At 36.2% G+C, this 15,834-nt stretch overlaps 1 protein-coding gene across 2 annotated transcripts in view; it reads left to right on the top strand.

Annotated features, from left to right (window-relative positions):
• The first annotated feature begins 5,254 nt into the window (after nt 1-5,254).
• IFT57 (intraflagellar transport 57) overlaps nt 5,255-15,834 on the top strand; it is a 54,526-nt gene continuing 43,946 nt past the window's right edge. The window contains exons 1-4 of one of the 2 annotated variants that reach the window (XM_029939251.1): nt 5,255-5,607; nt 8,084-8,246; nt 9,075-9,193; nt 11,775-11,865. In XM_029939251.1, the coding sequence (XP_029795111.1) occupies nt 5,396-5,607; nt 8,084-8,246; nt 9,075-9,193; nt 11,775-11,865 (585 nt within the window). In that variant the 5' untranslated portion in view covers nt 5,255-5,395. The remainder of the gene's footprint in view (nt 5,608-8,083; nt 8,247-9,074; nt 9,194-11,774; nt 11,866-15,834) is intronic. The other variant, XM_029939250.1, reaches the window with a different exon arrangement.

The raw sequence follows: 15,834 nt of genomic DNA, 5'->3' as shown, positions 1-15,834 counted from the left end.
AGGTGGGTGAGTATAGTTTAACCCTGGACAACTGTAATACTAAATACACTAACAATGAAAGTCAAACCCTTAATAGTAATAATAATGCTAAAAATAATTTATGCATCTTTGATATTTAAGTATCTAAAATTTGAACAATTGGCCCATTACAGAAACAGACTGACTTATGACTCCAGTTTATAATAAGTAATTGTGTGACTGATTTAGATTTGATTTTACATTGCAATTCGTTTACAAATAATATTGGAATACTTACAGAATATATTCCCCTTCCCTCCCACCATTTTAAGAAATTTTAAATTCAGGAAATTTAACAGCATCTGGAATGGTTTGTTGAACAATATTAAAACAAATATGGTAAGTTTATGACCAGTTTTAAAACTTCTATAGAAATTTAAGTTGTAAATTCCATCCTTAAACTTGACTATAACAAATTTCCTACATTTAAAAATGGAATAAGATTTGACTATCAAAATAAAAGGTAGGAACAGGGCTTCTCAATTTTTAACTTCAGTACATTAATAAGTATCTTTAAAAACTAAAGTAGTCCCTGAAATAATGTTTTGTGTATAGAGACTTTTAATTAGGATCTCATATTGACATACAAATCCAGATTTAGACCTTTATGAAGTCATAAACCAGCACAAAATTAGATCAAATTTCTGCATGACAAAACCACCCCCTCTCTGCGATGGTGCATGAATTTTCTAATTCACCAGTCTTTCCCACTCCCTGCCCCTCCTGCCACATTACTTAGTCTCTCATTTACCTTTACGTTCCTGGTCCTTATAAAGGAATTTCCTATTTCAACTCATGCATCCAGAGAAGTGGTTCTCAACAAGGGGTGATATTATCCCCCGTGGCCCAGTTGGCAAAGTCTGGAGACATTTTTGTTACAAGTATGGGTAAATACTACCGGCATCTTGTGTGTAGAGGCCAGGGATCCTGTTCAACACCCTACAGTGTGTAGAACAGCACCCAACAACAAAGAGTTATCCAGCCTAAAATGTCAACAGTGTTCAAGGCCAAGAAATCCTGACCTAGAAGAAAACATCTAAAATCCTCCAATATGGTGCAAAGGCCTTGCGATGACCTTTGTGTATTCTGGAGATTAATCCAGTATATGATTTGACATTATATGGGTCACAAATCTCTTTCTTCTTGGTTGTTTATACCATCCTCTTTTGTATCTAAATTCTTAAATTTTAATGAGTTTCTCTTTTCTTTAAAATTTTTTCTTTATTTCCTTCAAGAAATTCTTCCCTACGTTGTTCCCTTCGAAATATCCTATAAATATTTCACATTTATGTCTTCAATCCATCTGGAATTTATGTGTTGAAATTCAGAGATGTAATTTTATTTCTACATGGATAGCCCATATCTTCAATAGTATTTACTAAATAGTTCCTCTTTCTCCACTAATTGGTAACACCAACTTTGTCATATAATGAGTTTCCAAAGAAACTCCCACCTATTTCCAGATTTTCTATCTTCTCTTATTCCTGTGATGTCATTAAATTACACTTTGATTAGGAAACCTACTATCTGATGCCATGATTCCTTCCCCAGTCTTCTTTAAATTTACTCTTACATATGAATTTCAGTATCAGCCCTCTTGTAATTTTATTCGAAGTTGTATTGAGTGTAAAAATGGGGTTAAAGATAACTGATTTTCCTTATTCATGAGCACTGTATCCCTGTTTGGATTTTTCCATGACTTTCAGTGAAGTTTAACAATTTCACCATAATTATAATGATAGACTTATTCCTGGGTACTATATATGATTTGTTTTTGAGGTTTTTGTTTTTCTAGTAACTTTTTTCTTAGTTTGGATCTTTTATAAGGCAAATTTGCTGAGCTGCCTTCATAGCTTGTCTGTAGAGTCTCCTGGATTTTTTAAATCATATCACCTGCAATAGTTTCTTCTTCTGCAATACTTACTAATCTTTTTCCAGTGTACTGGCTCTGATTTCTAGTACAATTTAGAAGAGTGGGTGTCTTCATCTTGTTTTTGACTTTAAAAGGCATCGCCTTTGATGCTTCACATTTAAACATGACTTTTTCCTTTTTAGATTTTTGGCAGATACTTTCTGTTAGGCTAAGAAAGTTTTATTCAATTAGTGGCAGCTTCCTAAGTTTTTAACATCTTGAATGGGTGGTACTAAGCCATATATAACACAAAGCAGGTTTGTTCTTTAAGCATGCCCAGTCTTCTTGAAGGACTTGTTCTTATATTTGGAGATGTACCTGGAAAGCTTTCCTCCATCTTTGAACCTGACTCCTATTCACCCTCAGCCTTGCTGGGCATCTTTTAAGAAAATCCATTTAGTTTAAATCATCTTTGATAGGGATACTGTCCAGTGTCCATAGATCAGCCCATTCACTCACAAAAAGATCTTAAGGGCCTTAAAAATTACCTCCAATCATTTCACAGTTTGCAAGAGATAAAAATCAAAGAGAGAAGCCAGGCCAAAATTGTGGTCAACACACAGAGCCAGGGATAAATCTCTTAAGATTCTTAAAAGGAAGTAGGAACATGCATCAACATTCCCTTCTCTTCAAGCTCTTTTCTAATTCCCTGGTCAACATATGAGCAACTCCTGCAAAACTACTAACAAAAATGTTCCCCAAAGCTTCCAAGTGGCTGAAACAGCCAGATGAGGATTTAAGGGTACATTCTCACACATGGGAAGGAAACTACTTCTGTCCAGAAAGAAACATGTTATCAACTATTGTGGGCAAATTAAGAGTCAGAAAAATAATCCTTTCATAAAATGAAATACAGATGGGCCTTAAAAAATGAAATGACATTTCAGTGTTGTTCCCCATCTTTTTTTTTCTGTGGGAAAACACACAGTTGGCTTTTCTTCTGTTTCTTAAATTCTTTCTAGGCCACAGTCACTGGGGGACACTTTATAATTTAGTCCTTGTTTCTTCTTCACAACAATGAAGGGGAAAAATAATTCTTCATACTGCTTTCAAGCCAGGACGTGTCAGTATTGTACCTGGGAAGAAAATGGCTAAGTTCCGGGACAGGTGGGATTTTTTTTTTTCTCTTCAGTCAAATTCATATGTTTTTGGAGGGTTTCTTGGCTAAAAAACAATGTTTGGCTATTTCATCTTGAGTGCTATATATAACTTTTTGAAAATGTCAAAACATTTTATGCAGGCAGCATGCCTTGAGTAAACATCTCCCTGGGTGTAAGTGACTTATCTATAGCCCTTGTGAGCGCCATTTAAACACCCACAGGTCATTTGTTGATTAGCCAAGCATCCTAAAAGCCAACCATCATGGACCTGAACTTTCATTTTTTTCTCCAATTGTAACATCTATCTTCCATTCTGAAAGTTATACAGATGTACCATAGTATCCCTCACCCATATATGTGGTGGCTGGGGTGGGGATGTGTAAGTGAGAAATACTCTTCTAAGGAAGCAAAGAAAAGGCCAAATCTGCAGTGGTGTACAGTCAAATCCAACTTTCCAATCTATCTTTATTTTTAATTTTTATTTTTTTAAGTTTATTTTGAGAAGGAGATAGAGAGCAAGCAGGGAAGGGGCAGAGGGAGAGGGAGACAGAATCCTTAGCAGGCTCTGGTTGCCAGCAGAGAAGGATGCAGGGCTCTTACTCACAAACCGAACTGTGAGATCATGACCAAAGTCAAGAGTTGGACCCTTAACTGACAGCCACCCAGGCGCCCTGCCAACCTATCTTTATTAAAGCCAGCTGGTCAAATGACTTGCAGTAGGCCAGTAAAATGTTACTGATTTAAAAAGCAAGTCTTGGGGCACCAGGGTGGCTCAGTCCATTAGGCATCTGACTCTTGATTTGGGCTCAAGTTATGATCTCACACATATGAGATGGAACCCAAGGGCTCTGGGCTGGGCATGGAGCCTGTTTAAGATGATCTCTGTCTGTCTCTCTCTGCCCCTCCTCCCCACCCCCACATGTGCACACGCGAGGGTTCTCTGCACCCCCATAATAAAAAAATAAAGCAGTTATCTGTGGCCTTCCCTTTGAGTTATTTTCTAAATTATTGTATGTATTTCCTTTCTCTGGTAAATGGAAAAAAGTATTTATTTGCCTGATTTTTCAACTTAGTATCAGAGAGAAGCTAGGTCTAGAAATGAGAAGTGCTCCTTCACCCATTCTCTAACAAAAACAAAAATATATTACAGATAAGTTTCAAACTTCAGTTATGTCAAAAAGTGTGACTTCTATATTCTCCAGTAGCAGCTATAATACATCAGAGATCTCTCTCAAATCACATTATAAACACAAACACATTTTCAGCCTCCTCCCATACATTTTCTTCTCCCACAAAATCTCCACACATCTACCACTTACCTCATTTTTTTATGCAGCTTTTTGGAAAACTGCATGATACACTAGCCTTTTTTGAAAACTGTAAAGCTGTGGTCAGCTACGTCTCCTTTCTTGTTTTTCTAATAGCTGCAGAGTACAGTAGTAACTTTAGCAACACAGAGCTGTAGCACAGAGAAATTCAAGCTAATCCCCTTTATTTTGTTGATTTTTAACAAGGAACCTCAAAACTATGCTACATGTAATAGGCATGAAACAGATTAATCAGCGGGATTTGAATTTAGTATTCACGTTTCGGAGGTAGAACAAATCCTTCCCAATGCCTCCTTTTCTCCCACCCCTTCCCGTTTCTAGTACCAGAGTAACAGCGGGTAATTATAATATTCCACGGTTTATAATATCCTGTACTGTTAAATGCAGCAAATACAGAAACCTCTTGTTGGAAAGTTCCTAAGGTGAACGGAAATCTACGACACCGACTATGCTGCAACTCCGAAAACTTCCAATTTTGAGAAGAAAACTGACAACACAGCAGTGTGCTGGCTTAGCTTTCAACAGTGCGCGTCTTCCTTTCGGTTTGATTTTTTTCAAGGCTACCGGCTGCTAACTCAGACGCCCGCCCAGCAGCAGTCCGTAATCACCAGGACCAACCAGCCAGCTAAGAACCCCAGAGAGCTCCGCAGAAACGCGCTCCGCCTCTCCTCGGCCAGGAGGCGTGTCCCGACGAGGGGAGGGGGGCGGGCCGCCACGCCCCCACGAGGGGCGGGACTGCCTCTCGGCCATCTCCTCCCCAGAGGCGAAGCGGGGTTGTTGGGGGTGGTGCGGGGGGGGGGGGGGGGGGGTTTGAGCCCTCCCCGTGTGACGTCATCCAGAAAGCCCGCCCTGGTTGGAGGGAATTTAGAGGAAAACAGGGCGGGAAGGAGGCGGAGTCTAGTTTCCCTGGAGACCGGTTGCTCGGCGGTCGCTTGGTAACCGGTCGCGGCGGTCCCGGCTGCGGCAGCGCTGGCGGCTAAGGCTGCCGAGGTCTGTGGGCCGAAGCCCCATGCGGGGCTCTTTCTGCCTGCTCTGTAATGGCGGCTGCGGCGGCCGTGGTCACGCCGTCAGGTTTAGAGGATGGGGTGTCTCGGGCCAGAGGCGAAGGGGCCGGGGAGTTGGTCGTGGAGCGGGGGCCTGGTGCGGCCTACCACATGTTCGTGGTGATGGAGGACCTGGTGGAGAAGCTGAAGCTACTCCACTACGAGGAGGAACTCCTCCGGAAGAACAACTTGAAGCCCCCGTCCAGGTGGGTGCCCTCGTTCTCCAGCGCCTGGGTGCCGGCCAGGCCCGGGGAGTTGCCTCCTGGGGTCCGTTGAACGGGAGTTAGCACTTGCTTCCATTTTCCTAGGCAGGAAGGGGCACTACCCCCCAAACTTGGCGACCGAGGCCACGGAGTTCACAGAGTTTAGATTTGGTGTTTTTTAGAGAGGGTAAAGTTTCAGAACCGCAGAAAAGACTGGAAGACGGCTTGCCTAGTCTTTAAAGCACCCACATACCTCCACAAAACTCAAACTGTGTTTTTTCTGATTACAAAAGTTATAAAAGTACGTACTGTAGAGGACTCAGAACAACACAAGATAGTGTGTAGAAAAAATATACTGAAGTCACCCATAATCTCATCCCCAATGATGAATATCATTTTAGCCGTTTCTAGTTTTTGTTTTCCTCTGAGATAATTTGTCTCTACAAGTGGTAACTTAGGACCTTGTTAGACCTTATGTGCAGTAAGCAAACTTGTTGATTAATTGCTGTGGTGTAAAAGACTCCTGCCTTTGCAGTAACAGTACTCTCAGAAATTAAGAAGTGGAAAAGACAAATGAAATGACAGCTGTTGGAACTGTGTCTGTCATACGACCTAAAATTCTGCCCGTGTTCTGGTGGGGAACAGTCCATCATATCCTGAAGTCAGTGCCATTAGTTGTTGAGGGTAATGCAGAGCTACTATTTTCTCTTCCAGTTAGTGTAGCTTGGCGATAGCCAGATAAATAAGTTAATACTTAGATTTGCTTATTGTGTAAAATGCAATTTAGATTAAAAATCTGTAGTGTTTTCTTTTAATGGGTATAGGTTGGCTAAAATAATTTCCCTTGACAGTTTTGATCTCATTCATTGCTCTCTTCCAATAACTTGAATTTTAAGATACGTAGTGTCTAGGTAAACTGCCCATATTGCTAAGTCAGTCCATAATAAGAGAAAAGTTAGAGGAAAAAATAGTGTTGCTTGATCCATGACAGAAATTTTGGGATTGGGAGTTGTTACTTAAGTGAATTAATCAGGATAATATAAACAACCAACATTTTCTATGATAAAAATGCATTTTTCTCCCCAAGTATATTTTTCAAACTAAAAGAAAATGACCTTAAGGCTCTAGTGATATAACCTCAGTACTATTTCCTCAGCAGTTCAGCAGGATATTTTGAATCATGGATTTGAGTGGCAGTATCCTAATTTAATGGTTCTCAAGAGCATGGTCCTCAGACCAAAAGCAGCATCACTTGGGAGCTTATTAGAAATGCAATTCCACGTGCCTTTTCCCAGGTCTGCTGTATTCAGAAATTTCAGGGGTGGAGCCTCGAAGTCTGTGTTTAACAAGCCTTTCAGGTGATTCTGATACATGCTAAAGTTTGCGAACCGCTCTACTCGGTCTGGAGCCTGTCCTGGAGTTATCAGCCACTATGGAAAAGATGAGTTTTTAGCAGTGGGTACTTTGAAGGGGTTGTGAACATACACCTGAAAGGACTCCATTACCTTTTTCTTCCCAGCTACCTCGTATCTCTCAGGACGTTTACACTTACCCTCAGGAAAAAGCTTGGGGAATAAGAAAGACTAGACTGTTGATTCTTATGTAAAGTAGTTATAATAGCTATAAATACAATTATGAACATAATAATAATAACTACACACAAAAAAGCAAACTTAGGTCTTTGATCAACTGACTCAAATGTTGTTAGCTAGTTTTATTCTTAACCTATTTAAGTATAAATCCTATTGATCTTCATAGGACTGTTTTTAGTGGTCTAAGGGATTTAGCAAAAGTCAATAAATGTTTGTTAGATTGTGGATGTGCTACTTAGTGATTCTTAAGATTGGCTGTACCTTAAAACCATCTACCAACCTTTGGAAACCTACTGGTACTGGGGCTCTACTGCCAGAAGTTCTGATTTAATTCAGGAGGGAATAAGCAATGTTTGGTCCCTAGCTACAGTTTGACAAGCTTCCCAGAAGATTCATCTGTGCAGCCAAGATGAGAACAACTGTTTAACATACCTGATAGGTTAGGAACAGTATGTAAAGATACCAGGGACATTGTAAAAAAAAAGTAAAAAATGCATGGTGAATAATCATTAAGGTCTTTTTTTAAACTCTGAAATTCTCTTTATTTCCAAATTACTCTTAGTAATTATTCCCAACATATAAATGATTTTGGCAAAAGCTGTACATGATTAGTTTTTTAAAACTTATACTTGGGTGTAAGTTCTTTGATCTAATATTTTGTGTATGGCAGTAATCGCCCTGGTCCTGTTGATTAAAAACTTTAATATGAGTGTTGTGGGCTACTGGAAACTTTAAAGAATGAATTGTAGAATTTTTAAAAATTTTAAAGCCATTTTTAAAGTCAATAAAAATGGCTTTAAATTAAACAAAATTTAAAAATGTTAAATTAAAATTAAAGCCATTAAAAACTATTTCATATTCCATCCTCCCCTCTTGTTTTGAAACAGACACTATTTTGCACTGCCTACCAACCCTGGTGAACAGTTCTACATGTTTTGCACTGTTGCTGCTTGGTTGATTAACAAAGCAGGACACCCCTTTGAGCAACCTCAAGAATATGATGACCCTAATGCAACTATATCTAACATATTATCTGAACTTCGATCATTTGTAAGTGTAAACAACTGTCTTCTTTCAGAATGTTGTCAAGTTACAAATTTTAATATTGGTAATTCAACAACACAGATGCTACCCTTTAGGTGAATTGTCTATGAGTAACAATATTTATACACACTCAATACATACATATGTAAAATTACATCTGGATATTTTTCAGATAAAACCTCAGAATGGTTGGTGGTATAATATTAATGCCACTTCTAAAAATGTTCAGTGTACTCTTTGTAGCCCAAAGTAATAATATTTTTCTTAATCTTCTTCTGTCTCAGAAGTAAATTTATAGATACTTAGATCTCCTTCTAAAAAATGCTAGTAGGGATTCTTGAATAGTAGGGAGCTCAAAAATTTTATTTTGAAAGGGAACTTTGATTTAATAGACCATGATAGCAGTTGTACTTTTCTGACTTTTTCTGGGGGGCATGCAGCCAGAATTTTTGGCATACATGTTATTAACTTTTGATAAGTGAGTCATTTCGTCCTTCCTATGGTTGCTTAATGATAGGATACCAAGCTAGTAGTTTTAGCGGGTTTTTTCACCCTAACAGGATCAGTTACTTGTTCGGTTACGAGGTTATTGCGTGTCAATCTGATACCTTTGACAATAAAATGTCTTCATTTTCCCTTAGTTTATGTATCAACAGATAGAAAAGATGGACTTCTAAGAAGCAATATAATTTGTTATTTTAAATTATATTTGAAAAATAAATTTTATATTTAAATCAAATTTGAAAAGTAAAACATTTATTCAGCAGTACTTTGCTTAAAGTATTTTGGGGAATATAAATAACATAAAAGACACTGTTATCTTTTGTATTTCAGGGTAGGACTGCAGATTTTCCTCCTTCAAAATTAAAGTCAGGATGTGGAGAACATGTATGCTATGTTCTTGACTGTCTAGCTGAAGAAGCATTAAAATATATTGGTTTCACCTGGAAAAGGTAAAAGTTACCCAACCTGACAATAATAATTTTATGTGGATGGCTTTTTCCTCCGTGGGTTCAGAGTTATTTAATTGAACTGACAAGGAGTATTTCCTCTCGACTGTTCTAAACTGAACATGCCACAAGTGATTAAAAGTGTCTGTATAGACAAAATTAGAATATCTGGTGTATTCCAAACCAGTTATGATTTTATCATGCTCCTGCCCAACTCAAATTTAAATAATTATTAAAGGTTCAACTGTACCTGAATATCTTCATCAATGTAGGAATTTTTTTCAAGGTCTATTTATATACACAAAGATGGTATATACATGGGGGTAACTGATAGCTATTGATTTAAGGAAAAAATGTAAATTACTATAATACTTTAAAATGGGATTTTATGGGGTGCCTGGGCATCTCAGTTGGTTAAGTGTCCAACTTAGCTTAGGTCATGATCTTGTAGTTCGTGAGATTGAGCCCCATGTTGGGCCCTGTGCTGACAACTCAGAACCTGGAACCTGTTTCCAATTCTCTGTCTGGCTCTCTTTCTGCCCCTCCCTGTTTGTGCTCTGTCTCTCTCTGTCTCAAAAATAAATAAAATATTTTTAAAAATTAAATAAATAAAATGGGATTTTCCTTTTCTTATAGATACTGGGCAGGAATAATAGCTATCTGAAGAAGCCACCTGACACACTCTTAGATCTTGTTCATTGTTTCATTATTTGACTTGATAGAGATGTGTTTATAGTTCTATGATTGTATTTATCCCTGGTTTTTAAACTCATTAGTTTTTAGGTCAGGCTTCCTTGCCAGAAATATGGCAGTTAGTGTAGGACTTTGTATATCACAGATGCTCACATCATTTTAAGCCATATGAAATTACTGATATTCATCTACTATTGAACTAAAAAAAGGGCAGTTTTATGTTTCAGCCTAAATATTACAAGTTAGTGCAGTATAAGGAATAACTGTATGATTCAAATTACTTCTTTATTGTACTCCAACAAAAGTTATGAGATGTGACACTCCATTTGGCATTTTTAAACATTATTAAATTTATTGTTTGATGTGTTCTAAATTCACCTGATCATTTTCTCAACCTTTATTCAATTTTGTACTTCCTTTATTCATAGGCATATCTAATTCCTGGCCATGTATTATGATTTTGATAATTTATAAGGACTGTAAATATATGGGAAGGAGAAGAGAGGAAAATACTGAAAATAGGCATCAGCTATTTACATAGAAGTTACATATTTATAGATGACTTTTCTTTATTAAATATGTCAAAACTAATAAACTAGAAGAACATTGCTTTTTAGATATTATCTAATTCTAATTAATAAAAACATAGGAAATTTATTTTTAAATGTTAATTTTTATATTTTGCTAACCTGTCTGAGGTATAGATTTTTAAAATAAGTTTCTAGAAATACACCTAAATACTTTTGGGTATTATTAATATGGGAAATACATGTCATTCATCTTGATGGAGAAATAATTGTTTAATACTTAGTATTGGGACCACTGATTAGATTATGGAAATAGGAATGCTGGAGCCTTTCTTATTCCATCAAAATAAATTTCAGATTGATCAATGTAAATGTGACAGATGAAACTATGGGAGTACTAGAAGGTCAAAGGGGGCTGGGATGTGTCATGTTCGGGAAAAGCTAGGATCCATGCAAGAAGAAGTTGCCAAGTCTATGTAACAAGAATTGTAACAATCTTGAATAGCCAAGATTATAAGTAATAAACTAGAAAACATATTTTTAACACAAGCACAGCATTAATTTTTATAATATACAAAAGGGCAAAGGGCATAAGTAGACATTTCACTGAAAAATAAACACCAATAACCAATTAAAACATGAAAAAGTGTTTAATCACTGTCCTGTGAAAGAAATGCGATAAATGCATTGAATGCAATAAAACAAGAGAGATTTTTCATGTATACGATTGGCCAAGACTAACGTTTATTTACAAATATTGGTGAATATGTGGAAATGGAGTCACTGTTTTTGGGACTGTGAATTAGGATAACATTTTGGAAGTTGGTTTTGGTGATACACAGCACAACAATACAATGTACAGAGTTGTTGACCCAGCTATTCTACTTGTATTTATTATAATTGATAGACAATAATGATAAATGTACAAGGATGATCTTTGTAAAATTGTTTAGTAAAAAAAAAAAAACTAGAAACCACCTCAGTGTTCATCCACAGGTTGCTAATTAAACTAGTTATGGTTCTGTTTAACAGTTCAGTGGAATCCAGAGCAGGTGGGGGTAAAAAGAGAAAAATATGTACTTAAATGTGGTATATTAGTAAGTAAAAAAAGCATATTGGATAACAGTATGCATGGTATCATTCTAATTTGTAAACTTATTCTTTAAATTTGGAGATAAACATCTTTGCTTCTTTACATAGAAAGTTTCAGAAAGAATACATCAAACATGTAATGGTGATTATGGAAGGTAGAAAAGGATAGTATCTGGTGTAGAGGGGATTCTTAATATTCTTATTATGCCTTTTCGTCATGCTAAAATGTTTCATTTTTAACTCTCCTTTCACACTAAGCTTTATTATTTTAGACCAACATACCCAGTAGAAGAATTAGAAGAAGAAACTGTCCCAGAAGATGATGCAGAATTAACATTAAATAAAGTGGATGAAGAATTCGTGGTATGTGTGCTGCTGAACTTTTTTTTTTTTTTGGATTTCTTTCCCTTAATTCCCCCAGATTTCTATTTTCAGGAATATATTTTGGTTCATTGTTTCTAAACAATGCTTTTAAATAGTGTACCCAGGATCAGTTGTGTTTTCTGATGACTGAGGTTTGAATTATATAGTCAAGGTTCTTAAACTGTAGACAGGAAATAGTGAAGAGCTAGTTATATGAGTAAACATTTTATTAGCAACCATTCTTGATTTTAAATAGGCCGTAAATAATAAAGAACTTAAAAAAGAACAGTAGGGCTTAGGTTAATATATTCTGCTTCATAAGAATCGTATTCATTTCTCAGGGACTTCTGTATGCTTCTAAAATTAGAATAAGTACTACCCTGTAGGAATTTTTAAAAATATTTACAAATGCCAACATTATTTAAATTGTTGGGCAGCATCTAGGCCTTTACCATTCTCAGCATTCTGTTCATATTGTGAAACTAAATAATTAAGTCTAGAACAGATTAGACTACCTAAATGGTAGAGACAAAGAACACTTTCTCATAACCAGAGATGGATTGACCATGGTGTTTTAGGAAGTATAATATGATCTGAAATTGAGATAGTAGGAAAAAACCCCTTTTTCCTTTTTTTTTTAAAGTGTACTTCACTGTCAGAAACCTACATTTTCAAGGTGAAGTTTTAAGTCAATAGATAATAAGTATATTCTATATTTCAGCTTTGTTTATTATGCTATTATATACTACAAAGATATTAATCACTGCATCGTTTTATAGAAAATGCTGAAAATAACTTAAATAGATTAGACTATATCTTAATAGAATATTATGTTAAGATTATTTGCAGAGAAATGTTATTGACATAGGGAAGATAACTTATGCTGTATGGATAAATTGAAGTATGTAAAATATACAAAAAAGAAAAAACAATATGTTAACATTAGTTACATATGGATAGAAAGTTTATGGATGATTATTTTCTTTTCTAGGCTTCTATTATCAAAGTTCTTAATGTGTTTTATCAGAGTATAAGTATTTTAAACTGTAAACATAAAAAGATCATTCTGTTACTTAGGACAAAGAAGGAAAAAGACCATTGTAAAACCAATCAGTTTAACAGATATCTTTTTAAATATGATACATTTAAAAACTTAAGGTAAATATGCATTCATTCTGCATGTGTTTTATTGAGCACCTATTGGGCAAGATGCTGGTGGAACTGTATGTACAAAAGCTCTGAGGGAGGCAGGAGCTTAGCTTGATCAAGGAGCTAAGAGACCACTGGGGCCATATCTCCTAAATGAGGCGGGGAGGGGTGTGTGTGTGTGTGTGTGTGTGTGTGTGTGTGTGTGTGTGTGTGTGTGTGTGTGTGTGTGGTTTAAGATTAACAAGGAAGATAGGCCAAGTCCAGATCACTTTGGCCATTTTTAAGGATTTAGACTTTATTCTTGTGTAATAGATGTTTTCATTCAAACTCAGAAAATGTTAAGTTCTCACACATTCCCAGTTGTTCACCCCTTTACGCAGGTATTTTCCTCATCTTGTCTTTTTAGTAACTGTTTATTAGTTAATGCTTTATCAACCATGATGTCCTTGAGCATCAACAATTAGCTTCAGAGTCATAACTCAAACTTACCAGTCAGGAAAAAAAAAAGGTCCAAAAACCTACTACTAGCCAGAAAGAAAACTCTGTGAAGGTGGAAACCAGTTTTATACGTTTTTTGTATCTCTACATTATTGTGCAGTGCTTGGTACAAGTGGATGGTCATTAAATATTTGACTACCAAATCATCTGTCAGTAAATTGCTGTGTAACTTTTATAAAGTGTAGCTTTTTTTTTTTTCTGAGAACCCTTTAAAGTCCAAAGCAGCATCATTAGGTATGTAAATTAGAGAAGCAAACTAGAAAGCAGCCTCTTTACACATTTCTTCCCAATTCTAAGGTAAAGTCCTTCTCCTGTCATAACCAAAGTGAAGGCCTTCTTCAAAGGCCTGAGGCTGTTAGTTCCCTTATGTCAAGTCTCTCGAATTTTATCCTTTTCTTTTTTTCTTATTATTATAATATTCTAAGGAGCACTCAGTTACCTCTCCTGTTCCTCTTGTTAAGGAGATCAGTACTAAAACTCATTTGGACAGTGGGATGTTACATTATTTTGTTGCCAGAGTTTGGGGCAACTCAAGGATGGAAAAGATAATTTCTGACAGAGTAAAGTTCTGCTCTAATCATCTAGAAACTAGACTCCTTCAGTTTTAGACTTGTCAAATCAAGGTAGCACACATAGATAATTATTAAAACAAAAAGGTAAAACAAGTGTTGGTCACAAAACAATATTTTCACCGGCTGTATATAATCATATACTTAGTAATTGGCAGTTAGAGAATTCGAAGGGTACATATTAGGCAAAGAAATGGCACAGAATTGTTGAGTGTCTTCTAAATAATCAAAATCAGAATACTCAATTTATTTTAATGCTTTCTTTGGCAAGTCTTTTTATATTCGAATTCCTTTTGAATGCTGTCTTATTAATATTCAGTAACTTAATTCCTTTTTTTGACGGCCTACTATTAAAGCCTTTTACTTATTGGTGTTTAAGGCAGTACTAATTCAACAAGTATTTATTGATCCCCCATGTAAACTGTACTGATTAGGTTTACTGTAAAAGCATAATAAACTTGTCTCTTTTCCCGTGGGAATCTGAGTCATTGGTGTTTCATTTACTCTGGTTGTTAAGTAGGTCATCATTAGTGCAAACACAGAATAAACTGAGCTGTATCTCAAAGGTGTGCATCTGCATTTATGGTTAGGATTTAAGATATAAACAGTTTCAATTTTGTATACACCTCTATGCTCCACTGCTCCTCCTCCCTAAAGAAGTAAATGTAAAAAAATGTAAACATAAAAAAGTAAATGTCACTTGAGTGTATTTATACTCTGCATTTATATTGCTTCATATTTTACAAAAATGTTTCCAATTCCCCCAAAGATTAGCAGAGTTCTCATAGCTTATCTTAGCGGCCCCGCCCCCAGAGTTTCAGAGTAGATCTGGGATGGGACCTTAGAATTTTCATCCTAACAAGTTCCCAGGTGATGCTGATGCTGGGGTCTCAGAACCACTGCTTTACATCCTTCCAAATTCTTATAGATCAGGATTATCCTTGAAATCTACCACTGCAGCTCTGTAGAACTGTATGTGCCTTTGTAGAACTGAAGTGTCCATCAAATGACACACACTTATAATTCTTTTCCTTTTGAGGACCAAGCTCCATTTGCTGTATTACCATGCCCTTAAGCCTGGGCTATTCTTGTTAAATTTGTTTCACCCATTATGTCACTTTCACCACAGAGACATTTGAAGGGAAAGGAGAGCTAATTTTTTGACCTACATGCTTTAGAACCTGCTCAGACTCCATATTTACTGTATACTGGGAAGGGGCTTGCCTCTCAAAGGGTCACCTCTGACCCTACTGCCAACATCCGTTGGCCCAGCGGTCAGAACCAATTTTGAATTTACATACACTGTGCTTTAAGATCGTCAATATCTAAGATACAGGGTTAATATATCTTAAATATATATTTATATCTTTAAATTTAATATTTTAATATCTTTAAATAGATATAGGGGCCATGGGTGAAGGAGTACTGATGACTAAACTTAGTAATTTATTAACTCAAACATATAAGAGATGAAATGTCAACAATATGCATTAATGGGATTGGTCCCCAGAGCAGGTGAGACTATTCTCTATCAACATCATTTTTGTCCATTTTAGTCATGTTACTCAAAATTGACATTAAGTCCTTCCATTATCCCTCTATTTCATATATGCCACTCTGCACTGTTTCCTATTTTATTCTTATGTTTATTTACCCTTAGTTTTATAGCAATGGCTCTTCCTTCTCCTTCGTTTTTCTTTTTCAGTGACCTATTTATTTATTTATTTATTTATAAAAAGTCCCTATTTTAAAA

This window comes from Suricata suricatta, chromosome 5 (assembly GCF_006229205.1).
Source record: "Suricata suricatta isolate VVHF042 chromosome 5, meerkat_22Aug2017_6uvM2_HiC, whole genome shotgun sequence".
Taxonomy (NCBI): Eukaryota; Metazoa; Chordata; class Mammalia; order Carnivora; family Herpestidae; genus Suricata; species Suricata suricatta.
This window is presented reverse-complemented; position numbering and strand designations above follow the sequence as displayed.